Source organism: Melanostigma gelatinosum (genome assembly GCF_949748355.1).
Source record: "Melanostigma gelatinosum genome assembly, chromosome: 2".
NCBI classification, from domain to species: domain Eukaryota; kingdom Metazoa; phylum Chordata; class Actinopteri; order Perciformes; family Zoarcidae; genus Melanostigma; species Melanostigma gelatinosum.
In genome coordinates, this window is record NC_136635.1 from 27625709 (window position 1) to 27645151 (window position 19443).

The window sequence follows — 19443 nt, forward strand, 5'->3', positions numbered from 1 at the left end:
CAGACTAAAGAGTGAAGAGAAATGCAGATTAAGATAATCATTTACAATGTATTCACAGGTTGTATTTTGTGGTTCATTTTAAAAGGTTTCTTCTGTTTGTCCAGTAATTATAACTTGGTAATAAGTCAGACTCACTGGCTGGATTTTGTCTTAGTTTGCGGCACCCAAAGGAAAGAAAGATTAATGGCACTGGCGGCACGGAATGCCTTCCTCACCTCACCTGTCTTTCTCCATACTTTCCTTCCCTCTGATGTCGCTAGCAGGAAGTTGCTGAGCAGACATGTCATCCAGCAGAGTACAATTGAGTTTGTAATCTCTGACCCTGCAGTGGCAGAGAGTCTCTCGCTCCTGGTCTCTCTGGTTCTCCCTCTCTAGGAGAGATACTTATACTGCTGCTGCTGGGTCGGGCCTGGCTGGATAAAGATCTATTTTAAATGAACACGCACGCACACGCACACACACACACAGGCCTGTGTGGCATAAAGCAATTGCTTAGGCATGCCTGGGGAATTCTGGCAAAAACACTAAAAATCAGCTCGAGGTAATGAGTGAAGTAATGCCTGCCCTCACATTTGGATGGGGACAGGCGTTAAGAATAATGACTAAATTGAGAGCTCTTCCAATTCCTGATAACACCATGGCCGGGGAACACGGCCGCACAGCGACTCTGAGAATGAAGTACTTAGCGACTGCGCCGCACAACCTTCATTCTTTTCCTCATTCCAAGAACAGCAAACTGGCACAGACACGAGCCTCACGAGGAGCCATCTTGGGGCACAAACAACAAACACCAGATGTGGAGAACGGCAGATAAATGTCAAACATATTGATTCCATGCTTCATTAAAGCTCATTGTGGGGGGTTTAAGTTTGCCCGTGGCAAGGCACTAAATAGATCACAACATTAAAATCTACAGAGGTCTCGTTTTTCCTCTTTTTATGCAAACATTGTTTAACACAACTGAGGCCATTATTTCAAAGAGAGCACAAACTGGGAAGCAGATGAATGTTCCATAAGCTAAGAATAAAAAAAAAGGCTGTTCCAGTAACATCTGCTGGGACATAAAAGAAGTGCAAACATACCTTTTCAAAAACAGCAACAGCTAAACATCTTCTATCCACAAAATCACAGGCTTTTACAGTTTGAGCTGCAACGGTTCCGATGGATATTCCTGTGATTCCCATATATATATATATATATATATATATATAATAAATTAAATGTAAATAATCTCAATTCTATAATAAAATCAAGACTGACCAAAAATGACTAGAAAGAGGTAAACAAACATCAACTTCTCTTGTGAATCACTTCTTTTATAGAAGGTAAACATTATGGTAGAATTAAGTCCTTTGGATGTTTATCAATGTAAATAGGAGTATTTCAAAATATGTTATTACCAGTGACAATTTTAGCTGCATAACAGGTAATATTTTGGAACTGTTACAATGCTACACTGAATCTTGAATACATATAACTAAACCTGCTAATGGAATGTAATGTCTGGTAATCGTAGACATTGAAAGCAAACACAAATAGAACTGGTTAAACTCAGAAGTCAATAATATAGGTCAACACTGTAACATTATGAGCATCTGCAGGCTTCCCTGTTTACGTTCTGAAGGACTGTACTGGAGTAATGACTACATAATGACTATGACTTTAGCAACATTACTTTTCCAGTTCAGAAGAGAGAAAAGTCATTCGTTAAAGGGGTCTGACTTAAAAGAGCAATATTGATCACATCATTTTTAAGGAATGAAGCAGGAAGAAGTTGAACCTGTTTGGCATTCCGTCTCACACTTCATACAGCGTGGTGTTCGGTTACCTCTCTTTGATTCCAACTTATTTTCATCAACACTGCCGTCTTTCAGACCATCAAAGGAGGCTGCCTGAAATGACTTGTGTTGCCTTTATCTTAGTTCAAAGTCCCTGTGATCAGCATACAGCGAGAGGAACGCGTCCCATTAAATGAGCAGTGCAAAATGGAAGTGAGATAATAAAGGGGGCTTGGCTGACAGTTCCCTCAACAGCAGGAAGTGTGTGTAGCGTTTCAAAGAAGTGGTTTCAGGACAGCGGTGAAATTCTTGACAGTGTAGCAGACCATTTCAAGTCTGGCAGATGGTTCTATGTATTTTTCATGCTGTTGAAAACCTGTGACTGAGGTTTGGTTGGTTGTCATCCAGAGCCTGGGGGACTCTGGGCTGAATGCATTCTCCACACCACTGCAGAATCACATGATGTCTGACCTCTCTGTCATGGCAAACTGCCCAGCAAGAAAAAAGGGAGGAAGAGGAGGAATACGAGTGTGTGTGACAAAGGGTTGCTCAGAAAAAGAGATTGCGGAGGGAACGATCTATAGTTGCGTGCACGTCTGTTCACTGAACATAATGGGACTTCTCCACGAACGCACAGAGTTTCACTGCCCCGACCTGTAAAACATACAGTTAGAGAGAATGTGTGTGTGTGTGTGTGTGTGGGGGGGGGCATGCTTGCAGGAAGGCTTTCAGCATATAAATATCACATTACCACACAAGGAAACGCAGGCATCAGTCGGAGCTTCCAGCCGGCCTAACAAGACTGGGAGCTCCACTCTGGAGGTCAGAGGCAGAGCTTGTACAGATGGAATTCCACAGAAACCAGCACTTACTTCAACAGATAAGTGGCTAAGCTTGCAGCTATGTGATGTGTCACAAGCCTGTGGTTCCCGTTATCCGACATGTGCTGGTGTGCATTCATCTACGGTGCTGCACTATAGTACAGTACATACTGTATATTCTGCAATAATGGGGTTGAATATAGACTCATGAAGAAGCTGCGAGTTAAAACGAAGAATTAACTGGAGGTTTAAAAGATAAAAGTAGAATATAGGCATCTGAGCAATGAAGCCGAGACTGAGATAATAGAAACAGCAACACTGACTTGTGACTTAAATGAAAACGACTCTCCAATCAGTGCAGTTTGGCTTGGTAAAGAAACATTTAACTGAATTAACCACTTCTTATTTTAACCGTCATTTCCAATCCAGGCTAGACAATGATTGGATTATCAAGATATATGTAAAGCCAAATATACTTTACTACAAAAGACATTACAAGCTCTAGTTAAGGTTTTAAATGGGCTGGCGCAACCTTATTTAGCAGAACTCTTGCATCATCATACTCCAGTTAGAGCACTGAGGTTGACCAATCAGATGGCTCTTGGATGTTCTGAGATGCAAGCCGAAATAAAGAGCCCTTCATCTCCGGTACAACTTTACATTCATATAAAAGCTGATCAGACGCTTTCTAGTCGCCGCTAAAGAGCCATCTCCTCTCGTTGGCGTTTGATTGGAGTTGAGCTTGAAACCTTGACCTCATCTCCTGTTGTGCTGCAATTCTCTTATTATTAGGGTTATTGTTTTACTGTGATACAGCTCTATAAACATAATGTATTCAGATGATACTGTTAAGAGACATTCTGTATGCAGATTATACCGTTAAATGCATATACGTACTGTATTCAGATAGCACTGTATGCAGATGACACTGTTATGTACACAAACTGTATGCAGATGATAGTTACGCGGATGAAACTGTTATATACACTGTATGACAATGAAACAAATGTATACATTTTCGATGCATATCCTTTTAGAAAATTTGAAACGGTTTCATTCCAATTTTTTCACAGTATAGATAATACTTTCACTATGGTCAGAAGTATATTAACTTAGATGCTGCTGTGCTCAACACAGAGAACTATCAACTTTCATTTGTTGAATTAGTTATTTTTAAAGAAAAAAGGGAAATGTTTTGCAAAAAAAGTGTGATATTTATCTTATAGTAGCAGAGAGAAGCTGAGGAAAATCAACATGCCACGAAAACAACCCACTCACCGCCTACCATATGGCTGTATGATGCAAACTCAAATGAGGCTAAGAAACTGAACAGGGTCGTAGCAGAACACGAATGAATGGAGAGGTCCCCGTGTGTACTGTTGAGAAACCTGGCACACGAAACATGAAAGCTGCACATGCCAAATATGGCAGTTATTACCACTGATATTGCCTCAGCAAACAATAAAGCATTTCAGAAGAACTTCACGAGTCCTCTGCTTTGGGCACGGCCTGCATCTAGCCGTTAACGAGGGCCCGAGTACAGATCATGAGTCAGGAGCACTGTCGAGGTTCAGAAAGACAGTGTCTGCTTTCAGCGGGTCACCAATGTGGTCTGACAGCTGAGGAAGAAAACACTAAATTTGCAACTGCCAGAACAGAAACTCATCCGTAATTATCCCGACACGCTGGGGCTCAGCGTATGAAACGGTCGAGGGGATTTGAGGAACAACGGCACGTCGTCTTTTCAGTTCTAGCTGATGATCAGAAGAAATGGCACCTCACACCTAAAGATACAGACGTCACAATTATTGAGGGTTTAACAGAGATATTGAGCCCTTGAAGCCTTTAGTGGTGAAAAACAGCACTCTCTGCTGTGCCCTGTCACTAGGTTCAAAGATATTCTCTTCTTTGACAGTTTAGGAAGAAGACAGCAACCTAAAACGTCAGCTTAAAGTGAATATTTGAGAAGACATAGATATGAGGACAGGAATCTGCACCTAATACTGAACACAACCACCTTCCTCAACGCAAGGTTTAAGGACAGTTTTGTTATTTTAAGAGGACAAACAAAATATCATAGATAAGATCCATTTACTTAGAATAGGAGTAGAAAGTAAGCAAACACCCTCTCCAAGAGCCAAGCAACCAGCAAAGAAAACCCAAACCAGAACTGAGGGACTGTTCACAAGCATACAGGGGGAAATAAAGTGAATGGTAAATAGTCTGTACTTGTATGAGCTTTTCTAGTCTTCCAACAACGCAAAGCGCTTTAACACTACATTCATGCACACATTCACAACTGAGGGCAGGTGCTACCATGCAAGGTGCCACCTGCCCATCAGGACTATCTAACAATCACATCCATCCATACAGCGCAGGAACAGCCTGAGGGAGCAATCTGGGGTTAAGTGTCCCGACCAAGGACACATCGACATGGACTAGCGGAGCCGGGGGATCGAACCGCCGATCCTTTTGATTGAAGGACGACCCCGCTCTACCACTGAGCCACAGTCGCCCCCAGAACATGGAGAGGATGCACCATCGAGAGAAGAGGATGCAGAACTCTAAAATGAGTTCACGTTGTATGGAAATATGCATGAACCCACTCACATGGTTGCTGACAAATTAGAAGCCTGGACATACTTATGATACGCTGATAAGGCAGTGACATACAAATATTGTATGCAGATGAGACTGTTACATACTTACACTATGCAGATGAGACTGTTACATACTTACACTATGCAGAAGATACTGTTACATACTTACACTATGCAGATGAGACTGTTACATACTTACACTATGCAGATGATACTGTTACATACTTACACTATGCAGAAGATACTGTTACATACTTACACTATGCAGACGATACTATTACATACTTACACTATGCAGATGAGACTGTTACATACTTACACTATGCAGATGAGACTGTTACATACTTACACTATGCAGATGATACTGTTACATACTTACACTATGCAGATGATACTGTTACATACTTACACTATGCAGAAGATACTATTACATACTTACACTATGCAGATGAGACTGTTACATACTTACACTATGCAGAAGATACTGTTACATACTTACACTATGCAGACGATACTATTACATACTTACACTATGCAGATGATACTGTTACATACTTACACTATGCAGACGATACCGTTACATACTTACACTATGCAGATGATACTGTTACATACTTACACTAGGCAGACGATACTATTACATACTTACACTATGCAGATGAGACTGTTACATACTTACACTATGCAGACGAGACTGTTACATACTTACACTATGCAGACGAGACTGTTACATACTTACACTATGCAGACGAGACTGTTACATACTTACACTAGGCAGACGATACTATTACGTACTTACACTATGCAGATTCAATTCAATTCAATTCAATTTATTTTTGTATAGCCCAAAATCACAAATTACAAATTTGCCTCAGAGGGCTTTACAATATGTACACGTTTGACATCTTCTTGTCCCGGGACCCTCACATCAGAACAGGAAAAACTCCCCAAAAACCCCTTTAACGGGGAGGAAAGAGGAAGAAACCTGTGGGAGAGCAATAGAGGAGGGATCCCTCTCCCAGGATGGACAGGCGTGCAATGATGTCATGTGTAGAACAGGATAGTGAATTACAACACATTCAATGTAATTACAGCACATTCAATGTATGACACAACCACGACAGGAGGCAAGACCTGGTCCAGGTAAACCCGGATACACAGGAACCTGTGAGGCGAGAAAGCACAGAGACTCTGGTGAAGAAGCAGGTCAATAATGTGCATTAATGGTATCGGTAGTATGAAATAGTAATGTGAGTAATAATAAAAGTGATATTAGCAGTTGGAGTCAGCAGGGCCATGGTAGGAGGAAGGACCAGGGTCCAGATGAAACCATGCTCCATGGAAACCTGTGAGGAGAGGAAGCACAAGGACTCCGGGGAAGAGACAAAATGAGTACCGTGCATTAATTGTATCGGTAATAGGATTAATAATCAGTACTGTGCATTAATGGTGTCGGTAATAGGATTAATAATGTTAATCATGAAGATCGTAGTAGATGTCAGCAGGGCCATGGCTGGTTGAAGAACCAGTGTCCAGATAAAACTGCGGTCATCCTGTGAGGCGAGAAAGCACAAATACTCCGGGGAAGAAGTAAAGTTAGTAATGAGCATTAATGGGACATCAATGCATACAGACGGAGGTGAAGAAGAGGAGGAGAGAGGTGCTCAGTGTAGGAAGTCCCCCTGTAGTTTTTGCCTATACCAGTTTGTCCATGGGCCGATCCAAGGCAAGCCAGAGCCAGCCCTAACTATAAAGCGCTAACTATAAGCACTGTCAAAGAGGAAAGTCTTAAGCCTACTCTTAAATGTGGTGAGTGTGTCTGCCCCCCGGACAGAAACGGGAAGCTGGTTCCACAGAAGAGGAGCTTGATAACTGAAGGCTCTGGCTCCCGTCCTACTTTTTAAGACTCTAGGAACCACAAGTAACCCTGAATCACTGGATCGCAACTCTCTAGTAGGGCAGTATGGTACTATAAGCTCTTTAAGATATGATGGAGCCTGACCAGTTCGGGCTTTGTAGGTCAGTAAAAGGATTTTAAATTCTATTCTAGATTTTACAGGGAGCCAGTGCAGAGAAGCTAATACAGGAGTAATATGATCTCTCCTCTTAGTTCTTGTTAGTACACGAGCTGCAGCATTCTGGATCAGCTGGAGAGATTTAAGAGACTTATTAGAGCAGCCTGAAAATAAGGAATTGCAGTAATCTAATCTAGAGGTAACAAATGCATGAACTAATTTCTCTGCATCGCTTTGAGATAGGATGTGCCTGATTTTTGAAATATTACGTAGGTGAAAAAAGGCAGTCCTAGAAATAAGTTTTATCTGAGAGTTGAAAGACAAATCCTGATCAAAGGTAACTCCAAGATTCTTGACGGTGCTGCTGGATGCCAGCGCAATGCCATCTAGAGAAACTATATCATTAGAGAACTGATTTCGGAGGTGTTCTGGGCCTAGTAGAATAACTTCAGTTTTGTCTGAGTTTAACATCAGGAAGTTGCAGGTCATCCAGGTTTTTATGTCTTTAAGACACGCTTGCAGTTTAGCAAGCTGGTTGGTTTCGTCCGGTTTGATCGATATATATAATTGAGTATCATCTGCATAACAATGAAAGGTTATAGAGTGTTTTCTGATAATATTGCCTAAAGGAAGCATATATAAGGTGAACAAGATTGGTCCAAGCACAGAACCTTGTGGAACTCCATAACTGACGTTGGTCCTCATTGAGGCTTCATCATTTACATAAACAAACTGAGATCGATCCGATAAATAGGATCCAAACCAGTTCAGTGCGGTTCCTTTGATGCCAATATAATGTTCCAGTCTCTGCAACAGGATGTAGTGGTCTATAGTGTCGAACGCAGCACTAAGGTCTAACAGAACAAGAACAGAGACGAGTCCTTTGTCTGATGCGATTAGAAGGTCGTTAGTTATTTTTACCAGAGCTGTCTCTGTGCTATGATGCTTTCTAAATCCTGACTGAAAATCCTCAAATAAACTATTGTTACACAGAAAGTCACATAACTGATTTGCAACTGCTTTCTCAAGGATCTTAGAGAGGAAGGGAAGGTTCGAGATCGGTCTATAGTTGGCCAACACCTCTGGATCCAGAGTGGGCTTCTTAAGAAGAGGTTTAATCACAGCTACTTTGAAGGACTGTGGTACATGACCTGTTACTAAAGACAGGTTGATGATATCTAATAAAGTTGTGCTAATTAATGGTAGCACTTCTTTAAGCAGCCTAGTCGGTATAGGGTCTAAGAGACAGGTGGACGGTTTAGATGTAAAAATTGTTGAAGTCAGTTTGTCAAGGTCGATGGGAGTAAAGCCATCTAAACATATATCAGGGTTTACAGCTGTTTCTAAGGTTACTCTATTTGTGGAAAGATCGGTCGAGGGCAGGAGATTATTAATGTTGTCTCTAATAATCATAATCTTATCATTAAAGAAGTTCATGAAGTCATTGCTACTGAGGTCTATAGGGATACTCGGCACAACAGAGCTGTGACTCTCTGTCAGCCTGGCTACAGTGCTGAAGAGGAACCTGGGGTTGTTCTTATTTTTCTCTATTAACAATGAGTAATAAGCTGATCTGGCATTACGGAGGGCCTTCTTATATGTCTTAAGACTGTCTCGCCAGAGTAACCGAGATTGTTCCAAGTTAGTGGAACGCCATGTTCTTTCAAGTTTTCGCGATGTTTGCTTTAATTTGCGGGTTTCAGGGTTATACCATGGAGCGAATCTCCTTTGTTTTACCAACTTCTTTTTTAAAGGAGCAATAGAGTCTAGTGTCCTTCTCAGTGAGCTTGTAGCACTGTCGACAAGATGATCAATCTGGGTCGGACTAAAGTTAGCACAGGAGTCCTCTGTCACATCGAAGCATGGTATTGAGTTAAATACAGACGGAATCGCTTCTTTAAATTGAGCTACGGCACCATCAGATAAACATCTAGTGTAGTAACTCTTGCTTAACGGTGTAAACTCAGTTAGTAAGAATTCAAAAGTTATTAGATAATGATCCGACAGAAGAGGGTTCTGTGGATAGACTATTAAATCGTCTATGTTAATGCCATAAGTCAGAACCAGGTCGAGAGTATGGTTAAAACAGTGAGTGGGTTTCTGTACATTCTGACAGAAACCAATCGAATCTAATAATGAAATAAATGCAGTACTGAGGCAGTTGTTCTCGACATCCACATGAATATTAAAGTCACCTACAATAATTACTTTGTCTGTTTTAAGGACTAGACTTGATAAAAACTGAAAAAATTCCGATAGAAATTCAGAATACGGACCCGGGGCCCGGTACACTATCACAAATATAACTGGCTGTATTGTTTTCCAGGTTGGGTGTGAAAGACTAAGAACCAAGCTTTCAAATGAGTTATAGTCTAGTTTAGGTTTAGGGTGTAATAATAGGCTGGAGTCAAAGATGGCTGCTACAGATGAGACTATTACATACTTACACTATGCAGACGATACTATTACATACTTACACTATGCAGATGAGACTGTTACATATATGCAGGCAAAGTTGTTACATGCCCTATGAATGCCCAAACAAGGAAAGATAAGGAATGAAATAATAAAAAAGTATTTTGCCTTCACTACAAATAAGACAGCAAGCAAGAATCTTCAGTATCTAAACACAATTAAGGGGATATTCTACATTTTATAGACAAATGGAATCCAGCCATTCTTAGACCGGTTTGACACCACTCCTATAAACTATCTAGTACAAGGCATGTCTCAAATATATGAGTCTCTCTGATATACGTAGGTGCCAGGGGACCTGCTGTGTGTCAGCCTTCAATAGACCCGAGGCCAATAAAACAGGCTTATCTGGGAAACACAAGGCTGCATTGCTGTTCAAAAACCTCTGTGAATGTGGAAACTTCCAATATTGCATTACTATGTCAACATTTCATCATCAGGGAATTCATAGTGCCCTTTGATTAGATAACACACACACACACACAGCCTTTGCTTTCTTGCCCTCATAGTCATTTCATATGAATCAACCAAACTCTGAACAGTGACCGGTCTTGCTCTCGGCATGCCTGTCCAAAAGACCAGACCTCTGACTTGTATTCACTGAGACATGTGGCTCTGCAGCTGGTGATGTGGTCTTTCCAACAGAGGAATAAATCAGACCCTTATTTAAGGTGGATTGATCCAATCAATTTTGTCACCACAGGAGTAAGTTGATGGTGCGATTCAAGCACTGTGTGGGGTGTGATGTGCCTTCGCCTGCGCTGTGAGCCATTCTGCAGACTTAGAACAGCTCTGTGCTTGTGTAGATAAATGCTGTGCTGAAAATATACTTGTGCTTCATTTTATGTGCAATTTTAAAACAACGGACAGCGGAGTGCCATTTGTATGTGTGAAGTTAACCATCCGCAGCCAATCCACCACCCATAAACCTGCTCAGCTCGGCCCGGGCTCTCTGCACATCCTATTTAATTATCTTGCTCTGCCTCCTCCAGCTAAAAAAAAAAGAAAAATTCAGTTTTCAATCCGCAACACCCCCCCCCCCCCCCCCCCCCCCTTCTACAGTCAGGCGTACATCTTCACCCATTGCTTAGTGAGCACTAGTGGGGAGGGGGGGATAGGGGTGGAGAGACAGAGCACAGATCATAATGGCCGGCCAATTATCAGTAGAATGGGAGCTGGGGAGTTGGGAGGAGTGAAAGATTATGTGTGGAATGGATCAATACACCAGTCAGTTTGCAATGAGGGGAAGAACTGGTCCAAATCAAGCAGATGGAAATCCTGCCCAGCCTCGGGCGGTCTTTCTACAATGTCTGTCAACAGGGCGTGAGGTTTTTGGTGTTGCTTTGTACAACGGCGCCCCGACAGGACAATGACTGCTACCACACTGGATCGGTGATATTCACACATTTACCGCATTTATTGCATTCACAGTGTTTCTCACACGCTCTCCTGATCCACCCACATTCCACTTTTAACATTTCATACATCACGAGGGGCAGATTTAGTAGAGCCTGAAGAATAATGGCTGTCTGTCGTTCACCAGCCCCCTTTTAACCACCCACAACTGCCAGCACAGGACAGTAAATCCTACGCCTCACCCACTCCCCCAGCCCAGCTGTGTGCTACTATGCAATCACACAACATGCACTCCTCTGCTTACATAAAAGGAAGCAAGCTTAAAAGGCTAAAACAGCAAACAGCCTCTGCTTTATTTTCCAAAGCAGCGACTGGAATAAGCACTAGCCAACTGTTCAGCACCGTCATGAGGTATTTGGTACCGTTGTTCTTCTCTGGTTGCTTCACTATTTTCTACATCTGCCTTTCTTTCCTTTTTTTTTCCTGAGGGGCCTTGTGTTGGGTGGGGGTGTTATTTATGGCTGCTCTGTGCAAGTGGACACACACACACACACACACAGAGACACACAGACACACACACCCTTTCACAGGATGAAAGGGCAGTCACACTGCCTGCAAACATGATTTTACAGCCCTGGGTGGAATGAGTGGTGGAGGAGAGAATGAGGACGGAGTACAAAAGGGGAAAGCCCTTCGATTTACAGGTCCCAGTCGTCAGAATGCAAACCATGTAGCAGTACACATTTGTAAAGCTGATTTTACCCAAACACTGACAAATAAGACATCCGTCTTTATGTAGGGAGACACATATGTTACATGTGTTACAACATGTGTGCAGGGACGCACGGACACGCAAGTACATCCTGAAAGGGGATCATTGCGGTTTCAATGGCTAACAACAAAAAAAATACATAAGTCTACATAAGACTGCGATTTCCAAATGTGATGCGTTTCAGTATCTCATAATCTCATGAATGCATTCGTGTGTATGTTAGGGGTGGGGGAAAAATCGATAAAGCATAGTATCGCGATATTTTGCGTGGCGATATTATATCGATACACGGACGCCAAGTATCGATACTTTATGATATAAACTATTTAAAAAAAAGAAAAAAAAGAAAAAAAAGAAATCAAATCAATTGCTTTTTCAGTCCACTAGATGGTGCTGAGTTGTTTTCTGGTGAGGTCAGCAGAGGCGCCGGGTCTGCGTGCGTGATTGGTAGGAAGTTGGTCGAAACAAAGATGGAGACATCAGAGAAAGAACTCAGATAAAACATGTTGACACAGTTTTCCTTTGGGGACATAATTTGAAGTTGAAAAAAGTAATAAATCGCAATATATGTCATCACAATACTCAGAATATCGCAGTATCGTGAAAGTATCGTGATAATATCGAAGCATCGCGATAATATCGTATCGCGAGATCTCTGGCAATTCACACCCCTAGTGTATGTGTTCGTGTGTATGAGGTATTGTAGCTTTGCAGGGTTAGAGCATGTTTGTTCAATGTGTGGTGTTTTACACATTTCCCTGTTTATACAGTTTTACTGTGTCTGATTTGTGTGTGTGTATGTTTCTGTATGATAGGACAAATAAGGCACGTTTATGGACACTGTCAAAATAATGAGAACTGACTGACGCTGTGTCAAATAAGGGTGTGTCTCTGATCAGAGATTTTGTTAATTTTGCTAAAGAATTATTTATTTATCATAATTGATGGCTATTCATTTTCTGGCGATCGACAAACTGTTATTATTGGAACTGGAACGATTACTGCAACATATCATGCACTGCACTATACTGGAGAGAGAAAGAGACCAGTGGACCTCAGACAGTCTCTGCCCAAGCCAGAGGCAAAACAGGCAAGAAGAGGATGGGAATGTAATTAGGTTAAATGTATTCCATTGATGGCAAATGGGGGAGCGACTCTGTATACACATGACGACTTAATGGGGAGTGGGGTGCATTTTTCCAGTTTATACTTGGTAAAACGGCACTTTATTAAATCAATATGGCTGTAAAAACGCAAGTTAACAGTTTATGAGTCCAAAAAGGCCGCATTGGCAATACTGTCAACGGAGCGCCTCCATGCTTCGCCGCATCACGTATTCAGAGCCAAACCAGAGTCCTCGTCACTACAAGTGTTGATGGAAGACATTAAATGAATAGCACTGAAAGAAGCAGTGCACTCTGTTGTTTCAGTAGTAATCCGAGGGCGTTCTTTGCTCATGTCTCCTGCAGCTCGACAATATTGTGAGTGTAATCACAAAATACTACAAGGTAAAATTCGCCCTTTTGCTATGAATGTATGCTGCTGAAGCCAATGTAATGTCTATATGTAAACCATTCTGGTGGGAGCTAACTGGTACAATGAGGGCTTGTATCTGTGCTTTAGTGATTGTTCCTATGGCGCATACTGCCTCTAGTGAGCAATACTGTAAACTGGCAGAGAGTCTGGTAAAAAGGTGCAGTCTGACCTCTGCTGGTAAGAGTTGATATTGCAGCAACCTTTACACAGAATGCTTGGTTGACTCAGTCAAATACAGTGTTTCTCAGTCAAGTTTCCAAGATATACAAGGGAAATGGTGTAGGAAACGTTATGGTTATCCCTCGAACACATAAAACTGTCAGTTTAATGTCCTTAAATTACAGTTGATTTACTCATGTGTTTGACTGAATGTTTTTTGTCTCTTACGGTATCGTCTTGGATGGAGTAAGCCTCTGGATGTCTATAAAATCCCAATGCACTACCCAAGAGGTCTGTGTGTGTGTTCACCTGTGTGTTAGAATCCCATTGCTGTTACATGATGAAACTGAATTAGGCATTTAGCATATCCTCCCAGGGCAGAGGGGCTGGAAAAGCCAAAAGGAGGACGATGGGAATTCAGAGAGGTCAACTACACAAAACAACATCAAGAACAGCAACACTGTCAACCAGTCTTCCAAGTCAGCCAAAAGCAAATAACACATTTTTTTGCAACTGCGTTTCCTTGGATCTCAAATCAACCAAACACTGAACTCAAGAAAATAAAATCCTTTACATCACATGTAACAAAAGTATCTTTGCAAAGCATCACAGCGGCGGTGAGGCATCATTTCACATGATTATTCAAGTCTGTCCATCACTTCCCCTTATGATGACACACAGCCTAGTTTCAGACCTGAATCACCCACATCTCCGATTTGTTCGGGAATTCAACACCAAGTTGTGGTAGTACGAATTCTAAATGAACTCTAGTACTGGTATTAAACTCATAGTTATGGGATGGTGCAATGTTTCACTGACCTGCTCTCTGAACTGCTCCTGAGACAGGCAGTCGGTCACGTTGACGCAGCCCAACAGACAGCCGGTGGGGTAGTCTTTAGGAAACCTGGGCTCTGCACAAAAAACAAGAGCAAAGATCCACTTACACGCTGAAGGCAGACTTTGTGGCAGTGGTTTCCAACATGACTTCAATCAAAGTGCTGCATGCAAGACTTCTAGAAGCACATCACCTCCAGTATGCACAGTCGTATTATCCTAAATTGCTGTGTGCAGGTTGTGTACCTTTCTTGTACACTTGGCGGTACATGGCCTCCACCTCAGCAATCTCCTGAGGAGTGGGCGTCTTGGCTGCAGCAGCAATCCAAAGACGACCCCGATGGGATGTGTACCAAGTTCGCCCCTCAACCCTACACACACACACACACACACACACACACACAGCAATGTCACCTCTGCTTTTTAGGTTAATACTGCAATTTGGTTTACCTTCAAAGCTCACTTGGGGGTGTTGTTAGCTCCTTACCTCTTGATGCCTTTGATCAGCAGCGTGGCCCACGGTTGGTGCATGCTGAGGCACCAGCCCCCGTCAGACATCTCCTGCAAGTCTTTGTCTTGGAGACGCAACTTGTGCCGTTCCTCTCCTCCCTTGTCCTCTGCCGAGCTCTTTCCCTGCTTCGTGTTTCTCTTGCTGCCTCCAACATCCACCCACTGGGAAGTGCATTCATTCAAGCCATTTTAGCTTTATGATGATACAAATGTAGAAATACAGAAGTGTAGAAGTACAGCAGTGTGACACCATTGTTACTCCCAGTTTAAATGACCTACCTCTGGTGCAGACTGCATTATGTTGGGGTTGACCAGCTCTCCGAGGGTCTGTATTCCACCTTGTCTTTTAGAATACACTGGCGATTTGGATGCAGAGTCGCTGTTCATAGCCATGAGGGTCTCATCCAACCTAAATAGCGAGCATTTCAAATTGGCGTTAAGCATGACTAGACAACACTGCCCTTGCAGCCCTGATTCACGTGGAGTCAGACTATCTTACTTGTTGTAGTACTCGTTGAGGTTGTTTCCCTCGTCAAGCACTTGTCTGCCAGCGAAGTCCAACGTGATCTTCCTGTCCTTGCGAGAGGCATAGCGAAGTTCTCTCAGCTCCTCTTCCTGTTTCCTCAGCTTTTCCCGCTCATTGGGTGACAACCACTGATTGGATTCAGTGGCAAAGTAATCCGACTCATCATCCAGAACCTGCGTTCTCCTGACACTGGAGTTGGAGGGGACGGTGAAGAAATAGGCAAGTGTTACCACCAAGTGTCCCGCTTACCTTCTGCAGTATAGACATAGCACACACAGCAGTAAACCTATCCATTCTTGTGACGCTCTTAGCGTGACTGTGTGTTTTATGATACCTATTCTTGTCATATTCCAGCAGTTTTTCTTTGTGCTGCACAGCCTTCTCCAAGCCTGCCTTCATCTTGGCCTCTTGGCGTGGGAGATAATCTCTTTCTACAGGGTCTGTCACCAAAAAAACAAACAAATTCTCACCATCGATCCACGTCATTATAGATTTGAGTGTTTTATAAGTCGGACTAGTTTTGGCTCTCACCTCCCATCAGCTTCTTTCGTAGTTTCTGGCTTTTGTTGGAGTCTCGTTGCAGGATCTCCTGCTCCTCTCCTGTGCAGACCTGAATCACAAAAACAATCAGTGAGGAAAGAATACTAGATTTAGAAAATAATGATTGTCAGCACAACAAGTAGATTGAAAAAAAAGAAGTAATCTAAGGACGAGAAACTCTTGCGTACCAGGCTTCCACAGAAGAGGCAGGGTCCTGAACCTTCTTGCTCACATACGATGCGACCACAGCTGATGCAGTTGTTTATAAGCTTGTGCTTTTGGGCAAGGCAGTCACAGGCATGTCGACCTGGGAGTAAGATAGTCATCTTGTCTTGTCCGTCTTTAGCATAGAGCTTAACAAACTTACTTTTCTTCTTTGTTGAAGAAGAACTGCTGTTTTCTTGGGCCTGAGAAAGAAGAAGAAATGGAGAGGAAACACAAATAGATGGAGGTAAGAAATAAAATGGATCATTTACAAATAAAACTAATTTGTTTTGCCTTCGTTGTACTCCAACCATGAGAATTACCTTCATGAAGTAAGTGATAGCAGAACAAAAGTTCAGGGTTTACTCACCCTCATCTGATCAATGGGGGTTTTGACTGCCTCTGGCTCCGGCTCTGTTGGGTTTACAGACAGCACCTCCAGTTTGTTACGGCCCTTGCGTTTTGACTTCTTCTGGCTGTCTTTGGTCATGTCTTGTGACTCTAGGAAAGGAGCGCAAATATCTCTGGAATTCAGTGGTGTATAGTAACGAAGTAGAAATACTTCGTTACTGTACTTAAGTAGTTTTTTTGGGTATCTGTACTTTACTTTACTACTTATATTTCTGTTGACTTTTTACTTTTACTTCACTACATTTTGCAAAGAAAACTGATACTTTGACTCCGATACATTTCCCCTGAAACCTTCGTTACTCGCTACAAAATCAAATCTATCTTTAGAAACAAAATGAATCACGAGAGCAGCGTCGGGGACTGTGGTGGAACACAGACTGCAAGCAAGCAGGTTTGGTGAATCAGTGGTCCTAGCAGCAAGTTAAATCATTGGTTAATCACGTTAATGCGCAATTGCAAACAAGTGCTCTCAAAGCCGCGGTGTTTTGATTCCCAGTGATGCCCAGGATGCTACATGCTATAAGCTAGCGGGCGACTACCTGAGTATAATTCCACTCTACGATGACTGATTTCATGATGGAAGCAGAAATGGAAGCACCTGCTACTCCCGCAACAAACTACGGTGGTGACGAAGACCAACACCAGTGGATCGCTAGCGAGTTAGTGAGCTGAGGAAGTGTTGACAGTTGTGCAGCACTAGTTGGCTAACGTTAGCTATAGCTAGCCACCACACCATGGGATTGACGGGAGCCGAGAGAGCACAGCGTTAGCGTTAGCATTAGTGTTAGCGTTAGCATTAGCGTTATTTACTTGTACTTTTACTTTCAATGAACAGGTTATGATGTTCATTTAATATCAGAAAATTACTTTTGATACTAAAGTACTTTTGTACTTAAGTACAATAAATATCAGATACTTTAAGACTTTTACTCAAGTAGTATTCTAATAGGTGACTTTTTACTTTTACTGGAGTAGTTTTCCAGAAAGGTATCTTTACTTTTACTCAAGTATGGCTTTTGAGTACTGTTAATTGAAGCAACTGATTGTGTTCCCAATTATTGCCAATGCATTTCAGGTGTGAGTGTGTCATGTGACTGTCTATTTAAGCTGATGCACCTGCGCAGAATAAATTACGTGTTTTCTCAGAACTTGACCCAGTGGCTGCAGATTGTTTGTTCTCCCAGGTTTAAATGTGTTGAGTCGGTATATCTCTAGCCAAGCTCTGCAGAACAGGTTATGGGCCCAGATGCGTTAGACGTTTGTGCAAAGAGATATCCGGCGTGAGTAGCCACTGAGAGACATTTGCTTGTGTGCGTATCTCACGGATTGGAGTGCCAGCACCATGAGCGGACATACGAGTTCACGTTGGTCTCGTCTTGTTTTTAATGGGGACGAAAAGAACTATGAACTGTGGGAGACAAAGTTTTTGGGACATCTGCGGTTGCAGAAACTGAAGGACACCATTTTGAATCAGCCCGCCGATGGCGCAGAAGAAAACGCACTGGCTGAGGATGCGGCGAAGAACGCGGAAGCGTACGCGGAACTGATCCAATTCCTTGATGACAAAAGTTTGTCTCTGGTCATGCGAGAGGCAGCGGATGACGGGCGTGGAGCGCTCAGGATTTTGCGTGACTATTATGCAGGCAAGGGTAAGCCCCGCATTGTATGCCTGTATACAGAACTGACTTCTTTGCAAAAGATGAGTAGTGAGAGTGTGACTGACTATGTCATACGTGCTGAGATTTCGATCACAGCGCTGCGTAATGCTGGAGAGGTTTTAAGCGATGGACTATTGGTTGCAATGATTTTGAAGGGGCTGCCAGACTCATTTAAGCCTTTTTCCATTTTTATCACTCAAAGTTATGAGACTCTCTCTTTTGCGGAGTTCAAGACTAAGTTGCGCAGTTATGAGAGCACTGAAGGTATGCGCACAGCTGCGGCCGACGACAATGTCATGAGGGCCCAGGCGCATCCAAGGAGGGCTGCCCCAGCAGGCGCAGGTGCACGCAGCACCGAGAGCGGGGACATTGTGTGTTTCCGTTGTGGCCAGAGAGGTCACAAGGTAAGAGACTGTCAGCGTGGTCGACAGTGGCAGCGGGACAACGCGCGTGGAGTGTCCGAGGAGATGGATGACAACACCTTCGTGTTCAAGCTGGTGACCAGCGAGCCAGGAAGCGGTGTCACCAGAAAGGGCTTGATGGTGGGCGACGGCGCATATCATCACTGACCTGGCGAAGTTCAAGAACTTCGATGACCGATTCCAGTCCGAGACGCACTGCGTGGAGCTGGCCGATGGCACAAGCTGCACGGGGGTCGCGGAGCGCAGAGGAGACGCCGAGGTGTGTCTGATCGACAGCAGGGGGCGGCACCTCAGTACCACACTGAAGCAGGCGCTGTACATCCCCTCGTATCCCCAAGACATCTTCTCCGTGAGAGCTGCAACTTATCGTGGGGCAACGGTGATCTTCAAGGAAGGAGAAAATGTCTTGCAGTATAGAGACGGTACGCGCTTCCTCATTTATGAGCATAACAGACTGTTCTATTTGCCTACTGTGTCAGTAAACAATGACTGTGATGATCAATGTATGAGCTGTCATGATATTCAGACGTGGCACGAGATTTTGGGGCACTGTAATTTTGATGATGTCATGAAGTTAGAGAATGTTGTGGATGGAATGTCAATCAGGGGTAAAGCGTCCAAACCCATGATATGTGAAGTGTGTACTCAGGGCAAGTTCACTCAGAGCAGAAACAGGAAGCCTGATGTGAGGGCCAAATCAGCCTTAGAGCTGGTTCACACTGACTTGTCAGGCCCCATTGACCCAGAGTCCAAGGAAGGGTATAGGTATGCACTTTCCTTTACTGACGACTATTCAAGTGCAGTGTTTGTGTACTATCTAAAGTAC

The 19443-nt window shown here is 43.0% G+C and overlaps 1 protein-coding gene across 1 annotated transcript in view; it reads right to left on the reverse strand.

Annotated features, from left to right (window-relative positions):
- trip4 (thyroid hormone receptor interactor 4) overlaps positions 1–19443 on the reverse strand; it is an 89122-nt gene that overhangs the window by 52985 nt on the left and 16694 nt on the right. The window contains exons 3-11 of the mRNA XM_079293617.1: positions 16497–16627; positions 16111–16329; positions 15914–15992; positions 15717–15822; positions 15356–15571; positions 15136–15265; positions 14834–15018; positions 14593–14717; positions 14332–14423 (exon numbers count right to left, since the gene is read on the reverse strand). Coding sequence (XP_079149743.1) covers positions 14332–14423; positions 14593–14717; positions 14834–15018; positions 15136–15265; positions 15356–15571; positions 15717–15822; positions 15914–15992; positions 16111–16329; positions 16497–16627 — 1283 coding nt within the window. The remainder of the gene's footprint in view (positions 1–14331; positions 14424–14592; positions 14718–14833; positions 15019–15135; positions 15266–15355; positions 15572–15716; positions 15823–15913; positions 15993–16110; positions 16330–16496; positions 16628–19443) is intronic.